At 33.7% G+C, this 16967-nt stretch overlaps 3 protein-coding genes across 3 annotated transcripts; 1 reads left to right on the top strand and 2 right to left on the bottom strand.

The window, feature by feature from the left end:
• Nucleotides 1-2452: 2452 nt before the first annotated feature.
• Nucleotides 2453-4346, bottom strand: PHYBLDRAFT_131569 (hypothetical protein). The gene is made up of 2 exons (XM_018429426.1): nt 4012-4346; nt 2453-3953 (listed from the first exon to the last, which is right to left on the bottom strand). Exons 1-2 carry the CDS (start codon nt 4304-4306, stop codon nt 2749-2751), a joined length of 1500 nt encoding a protein of 499 aa, XP_018294629.1. The 5' UTR covers nt 4307-4346; the 3' UTR covers nt 2453-2748.
• A 2752-nt stretch (nt 4347-7098) lies between these two features.
• PHYBLDRAFT_142104 (hypothetical protein) lies at nt 7099-9381 on the bottom strand (the record flags this gene model as incomplete). The annotated part of the gene is made up of 2 exons (XM_018430739.1): nt 7099-8670; nt 9211-9381. 2 exons carry the CDS (start codon nt 9379-9381, stop codon nt 7099-7101), a joined length of 1743 nt encoding a protein of 580 aa, XP_018294628.1.
• A 3744-nt stretch (nt 9382-13125) lies between these two features.
• On the top strand, nt 13126-16152 carry PHYBLDRAFT_63204 (hypothetical protein; the record flags this gene model as incomplete). The annotated part of the gene is made up of 8 exons (XM_018441084.1): nt 13126-13517; nt 13555-13788; nt 13934-14136; nt 14302-14511; nt 14570-14837; nt 14904-15064; nt 15131-15180; nt 15364-16152. 8 exons carry the CDS (start codon nt 13126-13128, stop codon nt 16150-16152), a joined length of 2307 nt encoding a protein of 768 aa, XP_018294627.1.
• Between the last annotated feature and the right edge of the window lie 815 nt (nt 16153-16967).

The raw sequence follows: 16967 nt of genomic DNA, 5'->3' as shown, positions 1-16967 counted from the left end.
ATCATACTATCTGGTATAGTCTTCTTCACTAGTAAAATTCATTATTATGAGATATTTTTCTTTTATTTTTAATATAAAAAAAATACAAGTTAAATGTTCTCGAGACTATCAGCTTTGTAGTGAGCATAATTTTTGTGAGTTTTTGTAAGTGTTGCTATATACTATTATTCGGTTTAAAGAAAAAATAAATAAAACAATTTAAATGCTCAGCAAGTTTTTGAAATTAAGCATCTACTTCCATGCTCAAGCTCATAAAAATCACTAGTATAATCCAAGCCTTATTTTTGTGTTTGGTATTGTCTATGGACTAAAATATATGATATATGTCATGTTGTTTTTATCATATTCCACGCAGATAATAATTTTGGCTATCAGAATGTTTCAATGAGAGACGTACCTGCCATTTTAAACAAAGGAGTATCAAAAACATCTTGTAGAGTTGATTGATGGAAGGTCTTGCTTTACGATTTTATTAAGAAGAAGTGTAGCATCAGCGTAAAGCATGCTTACTTTTATCCAGTTGAAGGATATATACCTTTGGGCGAGTAATCTAAAGGGCATTATGTTGTCATGGATAGTGGTCGCATTAATCTTTTTTTATATACTCTGGAGCTCGATTCTATTGAGCAATTTTGGTCAGTATCGAAGAGTAGACTCAAAAGAGAGAAGCCTTTCTTCTTCTTTAAAGAAGCATTGATATCCAGAATTTGTGTATTTAAATACAGAAAGAAACTTGAGTTTATAAACTCCAAGAGAATGTTGAACTTTGGTATTTTTATTATTTGTGCTTGTGTTTATTGATCGACCTGACACTGAGCAGTCGGTTCTGTAGCCCAATCTGCCTAAAAGACGAAATGTGTAGTATATTTCAAAACTAAACAAAGCTTGTTTGTCTGATTGATTGGCTAGAATATTTGTTTAATCCAGAGTCTGACAAGCGTAGCACTTTATATATATAATATATGTATATAATATATGTATGAATGAATGAATGTATGTATGTGATTATAATGATTATATAATATCATACTTACTGTCCTACTCCATTCATTCATTCATTCTTTCTTTATTTCATTCGCTTGTGTGTTAAAATAGAGGAGAGTATTACACCATCAGTTTACCGGAAGGATAAGATAAGATCGAAATCGAAATCAAGATCAAGATTATGATTTTTTTCCCTTATATCGTCCAATAGAAATTATCCAGAAATCCCATGTAACTCTAATCTTTTTATTCTTATTCTTACTTTTTGTTCGCTTGTATCCGTATCCAAGGTTTGTAACAAGATTTGAAAGGACAGATTTATATATAGGATATGGAGGGAATATAGATTTCCCTTTTATATTTTAGATTTATACTTATATAATAGGCACAGACACAGAGAACTATTTGATTTGATTAAAATTTGATCTAATCTATGCAACCCTATTTTATCCTATTGACATAGACTAATATTGGACTATAATGGACACAGCACTTTTTATATATAGATAGTATTCATGGATTCTACCAAAGAATCCGTTTATTTGTTTTATTGGTTCAAAAATTGTTTGCCTTTGACCACCTTTCCACAATCTATCGCAACTCCCACTTCTTCCCTCTGTATTGTCACATAATATCAAACCACACCACACACACCTTACACTTCTTTTCTTCTATTTCGGATTTCTTGTCAACCATTTGACAAAAAATAATAAATAATAAATAATGAAGAATTAAGAATAAATAAGAATAAGAATAATAAGAAGGGTAAGGAATAAGAATAGAAAATGAATGAATGAATGAATTAAAGGTACAAAGGTCATCATCACGTCGCAGGAATTACCCTGATCCGTTTTTAAGGGTATAATCTCAGCCGCTTAAAGATCTTCTTTTACTTTTTTTTTTTGTTATTCCCAAATCAAAATCTTTTTTTTTTGCAGCACCCCTCGAGTCAAATTGTACAGAATAATGAAAAGCAAGAAGTAGAAGTAGTAAAGGCAAAGAGAATAATATAAAAAAAGGGAAGGAAGAGAGACGAACAAGAAATATATAAAGTGAAAATAAAGAAGTAAAATAAAAACACGACACCATTTCTTTCCTTTTCATTTCTTTTTTTCGTTTTATCTCTATATCATTAACTTCCTCTCTCTCTCTAAATAATAGTAATAAAAGAGGTAGAAGAATAAGAAGAAAAAGTAGAAGAAGTATAGAGAGAGAAGAAGAAGAAAAAGAAAAAAAGAAAAAAAAAGAAAAGAAAAGAAAAGAAATTCTCCACACTTACGCGATTCGGGTGTCGGTTTGGAAAATGATAAAGCGCAAAAAATAAAAGAGAAAAAAAAAGTAATAAAAAAAAAATGAATGTGTTGCGCTTTCTTACCATTTTCCTATATTCTTGCTCTTGTCGTCTCTCTTCTTCTCTCTCTTTCTCTTCCGCCCTTTCGTTCTTTTTTTATTATTATTATTATTGCCTGGTTGTCATAAAAGGAGTAAATAGAAAGTTGTGCTTTTTTTTTGGTGAAGATCGAAAAGAGTCGAAACGTCTGAAAGGTGTTGGTATCGAGATATCCAAAGCAGTAAGGTTGAAAATATAAAATATAGAGAGAGTAAAAATATTGGCTGTTGTTGTTGTTGTTGTTGTTGTTGTTGTTATTGTTGCCGTGAATTTTATATGACACCTAGGAAATAAGAAGGAGAATAGTAATAGTAATAATAAAATATAAACATAAATCAATTGTTGTCTCTGCCGCCTTTGCTTTTGCTTCTTCTTTAGTGAGGGTTGAAAATTTGGTCTATTTCTTCAAGCGTGTAGCCTTTGGTTTCTGGTAGGAAAAAGGACCCGATCACAAGCAGAGTGCAACAGCCACCAAAGAAATAGTAGCCACCGTAGATCGTGTTGTCCATAAAGATCGGCATCACAAATGTCATAAAGATCGCCACGGCCCAGTTGAGCCCATAGGCCAGCGCCAGACCCTTGGCTCGGGTACGCATATTCAAAATCTCGGCCGGATAGACATAGGCCACCGGACCCCAGCTATAGGCATATGCTGCCTCAAAGATGTAAATCAAGGCAATCACCGCATTTCGGGCAGTACTGCTCGAGAGTCCGACCGATTGGTCGCCACTGCTGATGTTAATGCTACCCAGGGTGTTGTAGGATTGAAAGATAGCTCCGACAATGTACATGGTCGAGCCCATCAAAAAGGCTCCACTGATGAAAATGAGACGCCGACCGAGTTTGTCAATAAAAACCAGAGTGAGCATATTGCAGAAAAACGCAACAATCTTGCTGCCACCACTGGTGGCCAGGGCAAGGGAGGTGTCTGTCAGACCGGCCTGTTTGAAGATCTGGGGGGCGTAGTAAGAGATGGCGTCTGTGCCGGTAAAGGCGGCTCCATTTCCGGTGAACAAGGCAAACAGGGTTCGTTTGAGGTTAGTGCCTTTAAAGAGCTCGACAAAGGTACGGGCACCGAATGTGCGTTCGTACTCAATCTCGGTCACAATTGAGTCATATTCTGCAAGAACCGCCGGGTCATCGATAGTAGATTCGTGCAGCAACGCCAAGACCGCCAATGCCTCGTCGTTTCTTTGCTTGTCGACCAGCCAGCGAGGCGAAAAGGGGAGCAGGTAGGCAAACGAGAGCAAGAGACAGAGTATGACCTGGATCAGAAACGCAGTTCTCCAGCACCAGTCTGAGGGTGAGAGATAGCTTGTGCCAAAGTTGACAAAGTAGCCCGCAATTGATCCAATGGCCGACATGGCGCTATAGAGACTGATCAGACGGCCACGGATATCAGGAGGAGCGATCTCTGAATGGTAGAGCGGGATCGCATTGGTCAGAAAGCCTTCGCCAAAGCCAACAAAAACCCGACCGGCCATAAAAAGGCCAAAGTTGGACCCAATTGTTTCCAGAAGGGCACCAATAGCAAATACATAGGTTCCAAGCAAGATTGTGTATTTACGACCAATCCAATCTATTAAATAATTATTATTAATTATAATTATAATTATATATATTATAATATTAATTACCACATATATAACCAGACATTAATCCTCCAAGGGTTGCTGTCAATAACATGATGGCTACCAAGAGACCTTCGCGGTATGAAGTATCTTGGTTCAAGAATTTGTTGGCAAATACATCCATTGCCATGACACCAGAGATTGATCCAGAGTCATAGCCAACGACAAAGCCACCAGCAGCAGCCATAATGGCAGCCAGATAGATTGATTTTCGAGAACCTTTTCCTCTGCTGATTTGAGTTATAGACGCAACTCTCAAGGATTCTTGATCATCATTTTTGAAAGACGGATTCTTTGACATGTTTTTTGTTTTTGTTTTTATTTTTATTAATGAATATACGTAGGTAAGTATATATTGATAAAGAAGAAGAAGAAGAAGAAAAAGATGAATGAATGAAATATTTTTTTTTCTATATTAATTTTACCGCCAAGTCTCCGATACAAATGTAATTATTATTATTTGGCAGAGATGAATAGATCATAATTTATAATATGCATGTGTATATAAATACAAGAAAGATGCTAAAGATTTGTCACTGTAACTGTAACTGTCATTGTAATTGTCATTATTAATTTGACTATTGGCACTAATGGCACTAATGGCAGTAGAAAGATACTTTAATAAAAGTGACAATCACAATTACACTCAAAGTTACGACAAGAGTGAGATTTCTTGAGATTTCTTCAAGATTTGCTTTATTGCTTGTATGTGTGAGCGATGATAAAATATTATACCTCCCCTTCCTTCCTCTCCTTTACATCTTCCATATATACAAACAACCCCCCCCCCCTTATATATATATAATTCTCTATCTACTTTTCTATCTATCTAATTTTTCCTATTAGTCTCCTTGTATATTTTAGTGTTGAAAGGGGGAGGGGGGAAGTTTGTTTTTGACTGTTGCATAATTTTACAATTAATAATAATAACGATGATCTTCCTTTACCTCTCCCTTTATTTATTTTTAAAAATTCCTGGATAGCCAGATAGGCGGATGAACACATATGTATATGAAAAGAAGGAGAAGAAGGAGATTATGATGTAGAGAAAGATGGAGAAAAGGGTTTTATGTTAATGTATAGTCTACATATTTTATAATCTTAAATTCTATAGTATCTATGATAGTACAAGCAGAAAGTGTTGTGGTATTGTTTAATTGATTGATCAATTTAATAGGGCGGGTGGGTCTAATTGGTATATTCTTCCAGTAAATACCAATAGACGAAATAATATGTATATATAGAGATATAGAGATATAGAAATATAGAGATATATTTCTTTGCTGGTTTTCCTTATCTCACCATATATTTTCTCACACACACACACAGAGAGAGACAGATATATGTGTCAATTCAACTATCAATGTGTAGCTATTACATATAAATATAAATATATCCTATTTAATTGTGCATAGACGTACAAGAAAGAAAAGAAGAAGAAAATAGACGAATTACGAGTAACACGGGTTGATTTCAAATAGGGCTACGCACAGTCAGAGGTGTAACTGACAATTTGCTCTTTTATTTTTATTTTTTATTTTCTTTACATTATTGTACCACAAGCTACAAGCTACAAGCTACAAGCTACAAACTGCATACAGATAATACAGTGCAATACCATATGAAACAGTGTAATTTTTATATAAATTTATATAAATTGATAAATTAATATAAAGAATTCAAATTGCTCTTATTTAAATAACAGTAGTAATACCACTAATAAAGGCTCTGGACATGACATTTGATGAAACAAACAAACAAATAAATAAAAGAATAGTAAACCCCAAGAAATGCACAAAATTGGATTGTTACTCAAAATCAAAAACCTATCCATTCCGTTGTCCTCCTATCAAGCCTAATTAAGAAACCACAAAAGAAATAATGGGTTTATCAAGAGCTATATACACACACAATGTGTAGCTATAATTTCATAATACAAAAGGTCGGATATTCCCAGTCAAAGCAAATTGGAAATAAATAATATATAAATAAAGTAAAATGAAGTAAAATAAGAAAGAATGATCCGATATATATACCATTTTTTTTTTTTTTTTTTTGGTTTCGTAAAAAAATTCCTGTTCTGCATGTTTATTACCTATTAAAGACTTTCTTTCTTTCCTTTTTGCTATTCTATATTTACATTCATTTTTGTACCTCTTCTTCTTCCTAATCTTTTCTTGTGTACTTCTTTCTTTTTTACTTCTTCTACGAGTTTCATAAAAGGAGCTTAATTGCTTTTATTGGTATTATTGTCAATATACATATTCAGCTATATATAAATATGCAAAAAGTGAGGGAAGGGGGAATAAGGAGGGGAACGTATTTTGACAAAGATAGAGATATAGATAGAAATATAGATAACGATCGAGATAGAGATAATAAATTGTAATTTTTATTTGAATGCAGAATAAGATGCACAATGCACAATGCACAATGCACAATGTGTAATGATAATAAAGAAATTGTATATTTATGTATGTACAGAATTTTCTAGTTGGTAAAGATAATTATGGGTTTATAGTCAATACATAAATACATACAGGTATATAAGAAATAAAGAGGTTCTTTCTATAGAGAAAGAATACAATCCTTGAAATGTTCTTTATCCAGAACAAGTACTTTGTATGTACAGAAACACACACACACACACACAGTGGAATAAAGGGAGAAAGAGAAATAAAAGAGAGAATACACACAGTACAGTACACATGATGGTTGCCAAGCCTCAACATTTGAGTGACAATAAAGAAAAGAAAAGAAAGAGGGGAATCCCAAGCCAATCTTCCCTATCTATCTATCTATCTATCTATCTATCTACCTTGCCTTTTTGCTGGTCTTGTCTTGCAAAGATAGAGATAGAAACAGAGATAAAGAAAATGTCAAGACCATATCGTTCCCTTCTTTCCACCAAGAAAATTACTTGGCTTCTTGGCTTTTGATCGAACTTCAAGGAGTCCAAAATCCTCCTTTCCTCCCTGTTTTATATGTATAGTGCACCGTACTGTACTGTAGTGTTCTGTAGGGTGTATGTGTGTATGTATGTGTGTGTTTGCCTATTCTTCAGCTAGCCGCTTTTTTTTTTTTCTTTCTTTTTTAGGCTTGGACTGTAGTGTAATATGATGGTGATAATGACGATGATTCTGACGGTGATATCGTTTTTGTTGTTTTTGTTGTTGTTTTTGGTGAGAAGGACTGGAGATACTGTTTTGACGTCGATTTTGACATTGACAGGCGATCTTGACACAAAAGAGTGTTTAATAAAAATGCTGGGCGGCAACTGCTATCACCATTTTCATTCTCATTCGCATTCTCATGGCCAGGGACCTCGTTCCTGAGCGGGGTCGGTTGGCGGGAAAGAAATCTGTCAGACCTTTTGGCTAAAAAGGCTCGCGGCTTCAAGGGACACACGATCTTGTTGGCTCGCATCATATTAACTTCGGCTACAATCATTCTCAGGTGGGACTCATTGGCACGAACGGCTCGGACATGGGATGAAAGGCTATCTGGCTCAATTCGCTCAATTTGCTCACTTTGCTCACTTTGTTCGGTTGGTGTACCCAAAGGCGGTAAAGTTTGTGTACCCGTTGCCGCCGTCACCGTTACTTTTGTTGGCTGTTGATGTGGGTGTGCTTGTGCTTGTGCTTGTGCTTGTACTTGTACTTGTGCCTGTACCTGTGATTGTGGTTGTGCTTGTGGTGTAGCGTGGCAGGTTCTTCCCATTTCTGGATATTCCGATCTCTTTTGGGATTGGGATTTCAATGGAAGAATTGTTGTAATTGAATCGGCGGCGTCAACAGTACAATCGCTATTGTTATTGCTGTTGCTGTTGCAAGCAATAATGGTATCTTGCTTATTGTTATTTTTGTTTTTGGACTTGTTCTTTTTTGCCTTTTGTTTGTCAGACTCTCTCCAGCCGATGAATTGTTGTTCATGATGGTCCTTGAGGGCCGCAGGGTCAACACGTGTCCATTCCTTGGGTGTCTGGAGTATTTCCCAGATGTACCAATTTTCATCCCTGGGGTTTGTTTCAATTGTGTGCAAAGGTGCCTCAAACACACCAAATGTTTCAAGTGGGACATCGAGGTTGTCAGAAATAGAAGAAGCTGCCTCTGGCGTATCAGGATCTGCAGAGCAAGAGGCTGCTGAGTATCTCTGGATGTAATGATCACACAAGATATCTGACAGTGCAGTAGTGGTCATGCTGTTATTATTGTTATTGTTATGAAGGTTATTAGTGCTTATATTGATATTGGCGTCAGTATTGGTGGTGATTGGGTTATTGAGACGAATGATCGAAACAAGGTCATCATCGTCAACAGTCGAGCAGGAGTCTTCGGAAGCAGATGAATCAAGTGAACTGGTCAGACTACCACAAGAACTCGTTGTTGAAGTGCAACTGCCACTGCTTGTGCTAAGGCAACTGACTGATGGCTGTGAGGATTCTTGGCCATAGTCATCATCGTGGTGGTCATAGGCAATCGGACTACTGACAGGGGCTATGACGGCTAGGGGTGAAGTAAAGACCTGGGTCTTTGGGGGTGAGCGCGGCATGAATCCAAGGCGAGGGGCTGGGGTTTGTGGTTCTGGTTCTGGTTTTCGGTTCAGGACAGACTGGACAAAGGCCATCAGGACAGAAGGGGCACGGTCGATCCATGATTCAGTTGACTAGGGATATAAATAATATATATATATATATGTATATAAGGATAAGAATAAGAATTCATTTGAAGTAATTTGATTTGACTTGATTTGACTTGACTTGAATGCAATTATATATATATATATATATATTATGTAGATGGGTTTAAGAATTTATAATATGAAAATGTATATATTACTGTTCTCAGGTACCAAAAGAATAAATAAAGAAATAAATATAAATTACGACGTACACACACAAATACACGTACATATATACATACATACATAGCATAGATGTGTCTGTGTGTGTATTTATGCATTATATTATTATTATTGTTGTTGTTCTTATCTATTAAATTATCTACTGATTTATTATATATTTATATTGTCACTATCACTATCATCATTTTATTCAATCAAAGAAGAAGGAGGAGGAGTAGGTTGATAATAACTATAATCTATAATACTGATTTGACTGTACAATATTTATGTATATCAAAATGATAATAATGATAATAGTAATGCTTACAATAATCTTCATTGTGCTTGTATCTTTCTACTTACAATCTTTTCTTTTTCAATCAATTCGGCTTTTGGTTTTCTCTTGGGAATCGTTCCGTATGGTATTGGTGCTCTAGAGGTAATTGCCTTGGCTTGTTGTCGATACAGTCGAAGGGTCGTCGTGCTGTCCGATTGAATGGTGACTGATAATGAATTTTGACTTAAAACTGACATCTTTTACTTTCTTTATTTCTTTTGACTTTTTTATTATAAATATATAAGTATATATTTGATATACTTGATAAGCAATAGAGAGAGAGAGAGAGTGGGGTAGAGGTAGAAAATAATATTAGAGGTAAAAAAAAAAAAAAACAAAATTAATAATTTTTAAAAAAAATAAATAAATAAAAGACATGCACTCTATTTATTTTATACACATTTATATACTTTTTTTTTTTTGAAAATTTTATTATCGGAGAGATAAGCCAAATATATAACGAAAAAATAAAAACCATTTTTTGGAACAAATAGATACAAGCACTTATACATATACATACATAATTAAGCGCACTTTGAAATATAAAGTGGTTAAAAAAGGAAAGGTTAAAATATGTATAATCTTATTTCCTTTTATGGCACAATAAAGATATATATATATATATATATATATATATTTTATCAATCATGAATAAAAGATAATCCCTATCATTTTAATACTCTTTGTCTTTGTCTTTCTTTATTTCTTATTATTTATTAATCAATGTTGCCTCTGTATCTACCTGTGCATTAATCATTATCGTTATCGTTATCGCTACTCTTTCTTCCATTGATTATATAAAGTGCATATGTATTTATGTGTATGTAATAAATATATAATAAAATAACTGATAATTGATTCACACGACAATGACCATGTGAGCTACACCACTCCTGACATTTAATGTACTGTAATGTACAAATCAGAATCATTTTTATGTTTATAAAATATATATATATATAAGCGTATCACTTTTTTCTTTCTTTTTTTTTTCTTTCTCTTTCCTTTATCTGGATTCCTATTGGTTCAGAAAGACAACATTCCCTAAAAAAAATCTAATGGCTGACTGTAAAGGAAAATATTTTCCCGGCCCAGCATCCGAGCCGTGTCACTTTTTTTTTTATTATCTTTAATCCTCTCTCTCTCTCTATTTTAATTCATTTATAACATATTTACTCCAGTAACCATTTTCTCAAATGACTCTTCTTGACGCCACCGGTACATTATTATATTACTATACATAAAAGTATACTCAAATAGATAAATAGATAAAGATACTTTATATATATATATATATATGTTAAGAAAAAGAGCTTGCTCAATAAGGATAATCTCTTGGTCAATTTTGATTTGCACGCTATAAACTATACACTATACCCTATACATTATATACTCTAAACACACACTCACACTCACACAAAAATATATATATTACTACTCACAAAAGAAGTATAAGTAGGTCATTGGTGTCTGGTTCCATATTAGGTACTTCTTATCGAACATAAATTACCTTTTATAAATATCTGAGCTTTCTATCGCGATAGGGAGGTTAACTTGCTCAATTTTTTTTTTTAAAAAAAAAAAACTTTATTTGATTTTGTGATTATGTATAATACATACCTTTAAATGGTTTAAGAGTACTTTATATACAGTAATCGTAGTGTCAAACATCTGACTTGTAACAATTTCAAAATATAATATGTATGAAAAAAAAAACGTGGAAAAGAAAATGTATTTAGTGAATTTTTTACAAACTGATTTGCAATTTTATAAGAATACTTTATATGTTAAACTCTATAGTAGTGCTTTAGAAGTAATAAGGATTTCTTTTAATGAATCTGAGCTTATAGCATGCTTAATACAAGCAAGCTTTAAAAAAAAACTTTTTGGAAATTAATTAATTTACGTGTGTTTATATATATATATATAAATACTATCAAGGATTGTTAATTGAGTACCCCTTTTAGTGATATCATTTTTCCTTAAACCAATCAGGTGGATTTTGCAACTATTGTGCCTAAACGTAAAAACCAATAAATAAAAATCCTATTATGTTTCGTGGTCTAAATTAATCAGATAAATAAGATGATATATTTGAATGGCGCGCCTATAATGAAGAGCTTCTGATCACTTTTTACGCAAATAAGTGTATAATTCTTTTTTTTTTAAAAAAAAAGCCCTAAAGTCAGCATATAATTTACTTAGCCTTTAAACAAATAAGGATATCTCTTTATTTTTACCATTTTAAAGACTTATAATAAATTTGAGATTGTCACGCACACACTCCATAAAAACAAGCCAAAAAGAAACTGTGTGGCTCGGGTATTACATGGCAATAAATATTATAGGATGGGTAGAATAAATTTAGAAACAGAATACCAACAGATAATTATAGACAAGAAGTATATAGCTGCCTATATACTTTAAAATTCTTTTGGTTAAAGACAGTTCTTTTTTCTATTAAATGTTTTTCAAACTGGACATAAATACGATTTTTAGCAGCAAGAATACATATGCCAATATTAACACACATTATCAGACCTAAAATGCTACGAGTATCACAATAGATAATATAACAAATAGCCTGTTAAACTATCGGCGTAGGCATAGGCTAAGTGAATTGTCAACTTTGCGAATTTTGTATAAACCAAAAGTTTGATTCCTTTTGAAAGCTAACCGTTGAAGATTTAACTAACATCTAAGCCTTTAAAGCTGAAACTTACCCTCTGAATTCTTGAAGACATATCAACCTGATATTTTTCAAGAGCTATAGCATAAATTATATAAGGAGGTTATTGGCTAATATGTATTACAATATCGATCAGAAATATAAACTATTAACATAATATATCAAAGAGCTCAGTATAGATACGAGTATTTTGTCTTGAACTTCCTAATTTATTTCATTCTATTTAATATACTACACTTTTATAACTAGTAACAAGAAGTTAATATTCAAAAGATACACTTCTTCTGAAAAAAGAAGAAGAGAGAAATAGTCAACTGCAAGAAAATTGCATGACATAACATTCAAGTCAAAGAAAAAAAAAGTAATAATTTGGCTGTCAAAAATCATCTTGCTCTGCTGTAAGAGTACGTAGACTTCTTTGCACCTGTTTGCCAAGAAGAAAGGTCCCAAAAGATTATGATACGCTTATCGAAAGAGTAAACCCATGTTTCAACCTGCGTTTACCATTTGATTACAGGATGAAGAATGTTTTCCATACCTCTGTAAATATTTATCTCTGACGACATTTATGTATACATTTTATTAAGCGCATTACCGCGGTAGTAAATATATTGGGCTATTTTTTTTTGTAAGATGTGATTGTTTTAATAAAATAAAGTCAAATACAAGTAAATTGAATGTAAAGCATCTTTTCTAACAGTAATCTCTCTGAAGATAAAAGAGCATATATATAATAGTCAGATAGATAGTATACTGCTCAATTATTTATACATATATATGTTAACAAGGTCATAATGACAGTTTTCTCTCTCTCTCATTACAACGATCGTTTACCTATCCTAAGCCTATGAATGCTTTAAATGCAGTCCTAACACAGCTGCTCCTTTTGGTAAAGGGTAAATTCAAACAGGTTTACTAATATCGACCCTTTATCAAATTGTCCAGGTACCGTCTTCTCTGTATATTCAATTTGGTTAGATCTTATTATTTTCTTGAGTATAAAAAGCCTCTTTTTTTTAGGACTCTCTTCTATGAGATTCGTAAAACGTTCCACTAAAGGAAACATTCTTTCTTGATTAATAAGGCTGATTTGATCGGTTTTATAGAAAGTATTCAAATATAAAATGTAACACGTTAAAAAGATATATAGCACTTAAAAGCTTATAGACCTTTGGCTAAGCTAAATAATTGACTATTTAACCTCTAAGAAGTAACACTTTTATTTATTTTTATCCCTTTGATCCTAGCTACAATGATTTTCTTTCAATGTCTATATTTCTATAAGTCTATTATAATTACCGTATTATTGTATTTTCATGTTATCAAACTGATACTAGGAAGTTATGTTGGGCCTTCAGAAGGCCTAGAAATCCCTCAGCCTCGCCTTTATGCAGCTACATTCACATATAGCAACAAACTCTATATATACGGGGGTATGGTAGCCGGACAGCAAATATTAAACGTTTTTACTTCGGTATCCATGTCAACTGAAGATGGCTCGGGCGGACAGCTAGTCTACGAAAAAGTTCCTCAGAATATATCTGGCCCGTGGTGCTCATATTCTCAGGCTGTTATTCTCGGAGACAACCGCACGGCTATGCTTTTTACAGGATTTGAAAATGATAATGAAAAAACACAGAAACGGTTTCCGCACTTATATCTACGACTTTAAGAATTCCAGTGCATCCTGGAAAGAGGTTAATGCAATAAACATTACTGCTTTGCGGGAAGGACGCGTCTATTTTACGGCAACATTGGCTCCTAATGGATATGTGTATATATATGGCGGATTAAACCCAATTATTATGACTATTTTGAATGACTTTTTGTCGTTTAATCCACGTACTTTTAAATTCGAGACTCTCACTAAACCGAACCAAAGGTTCTTGTATGGACATACTGCTACAGCACTACCGTAAGAATTTTACAAAAAGCATAATAATTAAACATTACATTACATTACATTACATTACATTACATTACATTACATTACATTACATTACATTACATTACATTACATTACATTAGATTGCATAAAAAATAATATAAAAATTATGTAGAAATGGGCAGATTGTTTTTATTTCTAGAGCGACTTCAAAACATCCGAGGAACTATATGTATTCCCAAAGTTCCAGGGAACTTTATACATATGCCCAAAGTCCCCGAGAACTCATTATATATGATATAAATACAGATGAATGGACGCATATTAACGCAACAGGGGAGGCACCAGAAGGTCACATGGAAGCCAGTGCAGTATTAGGTATTCCTTTTTTTTCAATATCATTGTTTACCTATTATATATAGATATTTGAATTTCTTTCCCAATAATCAAAAGTACTCTAACATATTAGAGTGTAGGTCCAGATAAAAAAAACAATCATATTATATGGTGGTAAATGAAACATTAAATATTAGTAATAATAAGTACCTTATATTTGCCGATTGTTAATATACCACATTGACATAGGAAACAATGTGGGAAGTAATGTAGATATTAAGTATTTCAAGGATATCTTTTTGCTGCATACAGCTTCTTGGATATGGTCAAAGCCAACAATAGGTGGAATATATCCAGGTGCTCGTACATCTCTATCAATGGAATTTCTCGACACAAATATATTAGCAGTCGAATATCGTAACTGATTATACCAATGGGTACTTATTAGAAACTAAAGATTGATTATCTTTTTTAGGAGGTTCATTATCATTTCCATATAAAGATATGAATATTCTTTGTATCGATAATCAAAGCACACCTGAATATTCTTGGCTGAGCGGACCAGATGAATTCTTAGAATTGAATAATATAGAACTACCTCAGTATAAAATGAAAGGAGCCGTGGTTGCAGGAATAATTATCGCTATAGTATTTGCTATTATCTTGGGATTCTTTGCCTGGAAAACCTATGAAGATATATATTACATGCAACATTTAATTGGAAGCTTTATTTGGGATCGAAGGTAAATATCAATCAAGAAATTGTAATTTTGGCTTTAATATTTATTTATTTACTTTTTAATATTTAGAGATGGAGAGCCTATGTGGACTGAACTATCTCGTCTTATAATCCAATGTATCCTTATCTTCCTATTCTTGGCATATTTGGTATTCTCCGTTCGACAGGCTCTTGATAGTCCAACAACAAGTATCACTATAATTGAAAAAGTATTATCCGTGGCAGTTCCAGGTAATTTTTTTTAAAAAAGAAACAACTTAATACAAGTGTATATTTTCCTGACTTTAATTCAAATAGACATGAGATTTTGCTTTGAAGGCAATATAATTAAGAGTCAAGCTTCGCAAGTAACTTGTATGACCGAAATAGGATCATCCTGTACAGAATTTATAAAAGTACTTAATATGTCAGTCCACCTTCCAATATTCGAAGGCTCTATTAAAAACTCTGATTGCTATCTATTCACTCCTCCGAGCAATTTCCACTTGGGACATACAGGTGATGAATATAACTACGGAACCAAGCTCTAGTTTACATTTAACGGAAGTCCACAGGAGGATACTACCATTCGCATCACTCAATACGCTCCTGGGATGGATCCTAATGTAAAAGTCTATAGCCTCGACACAAGCGACGTACCACTGATTATGTCAGATCAGGCTGTCAATGAATGGGCTATGCGGGATATTGAGGGAAAGAATGATCCAAACACATTCACTATGTACGCAAATGATGCTCTGGTCATACAATACCAGATCAAAGACCACCAGTATCTGACAGACAGCGGCAGGAATAAAATAGGAATCCTGTCTAGTTATAACCACACACCCGAAATTAGCTATTCGTATGTTAAAAACAACTTTACCGTCATAAACAGCCAATTTGGGACTTATTTTGGAGGATCGTTTGGCTCTGCCACCATATATCCGATCGAATATGCAAATGTAGTGGAGCAAGACCAGAAGATCTACACAATAGTCAATTCTCTTGGTTCCGTTTGTGGTATCCTCAGTATTATGTTTGGCATACAAGCGTGGCTATTTGGTTTCAGGCCGAAATCTCCTTGGGGTGTTGTTCAAAGCTGGTCTTGGGGATCTATGAAGCGTTCGCTAAGCAGAAAGCTCCAAACAAAGTTTGACACGTTGAATACACCGGTTCCTTTTGTAAGCCCCATTAACGCCCGATTTTCTGGCACAAACAAAGCATCAGATAGGCAATCTGACAAAAGCAAAACCATGCTACTGGAGGATCAGAAAGATGAAGAGCTTGATGGTTTACGAGATCGTCTGAATAATGGAAAGGCGCGCGCAGCTGACTGAACGCTTGCTGGAAACTTACTGTATCAATAATAAGATCTTTAAGGAACTTAACTCGGCAATTGATTATCACCGCAAAAGAAGAGTTTCTGCGGCTACTGTAATTGAAGGAAACAGTTCTGATAATATAAACACAATGCGAAGAGAAAGCGTATCTGAAATCAGTGTTTAAAAGAAAACTTAAAGCTTAATAATGATAAATAAATATATATATAAATCAATCTTTGGCATAAATAAAGTGTAGATTGCTTGGGAAATGAGTCGGTACTTTCTTTCGCAATTTGGGCGTGCTTTTGTATATCCAATATATAGATATCAACAACCCTACAAAGATCTTTTATATTCTACAGCGATATCATCAAGCTACATCTCATTTACTAAGAATTAGTTAGCCAAAAGAGGTTGGACATTTGGACTATAATATATAAAGTCTAGTATCTTGCCAAAATAGGCATAGAGCTTGAAAAGTTTATTAATTTAGCTTAAATCAACTTCTTTGAAGAAATTTAAAATTTTATTCTATTCTGTAAACGTATCTTTTCATGTAAACCCTCCAATTGATCCTTACATTTCCTACTGGCGAAAATTGCGCAAGAATAAATACAAGAGTGAATGGCTCCATTCGCAACCCTCATAATATCTTTTAACCCACTTTCTCCATACCAAAAAGGTAAGTTTTAACTGGACGTCTGAGCTATTGGGAGCCCTAGGTCCTCTTACTAGAAAACCTCAATTGACTGAGATACTTTTGTGATATCGAGCTGCCGCCAAAACAAATATCGTCTGTATGTACGTATTATTGCAAGAAAGATAGTTTT

The sequence above is a fragment of the Phycomyces blakesleeanus genome (genome assembly GCF_001638985.1).
Source record: "Phycomyces blakesleeanus NRRL 1555(-) unplaced genomic scaffold PHYBLscaffold_5, whole genome shotgun sequence".
Taxonomy (NCBI): domain Eukaryota; kingdom Fungi; phylum Mucoromycota; class Mucoromycetes; order Mucorales; family Phycomycetaceae; genus Phycomyces; species Phycomyces blakesleeanus.
This window is presented reverse-complemented; position numbering and strand designations above follow the sequence as displayed.

Bases quoted from the DNA above. Each gene is read 5' to 3' on its own strand.
- PHYBLDRAFT_131569 (XM_018429426.1), bottom strand. From the start codon at position 4,306: ATGTCAAAGAATCCGTCTTTCAAAAATGATGATCAAGAATCCTTGAGA. The intron at 3,954-4,011 runs GTAATTAATATT...ATTATTTAATAG, and splicing joins AATGTCTGGTTATATATGTG to ATTGGATTGGTCGTAAATAC.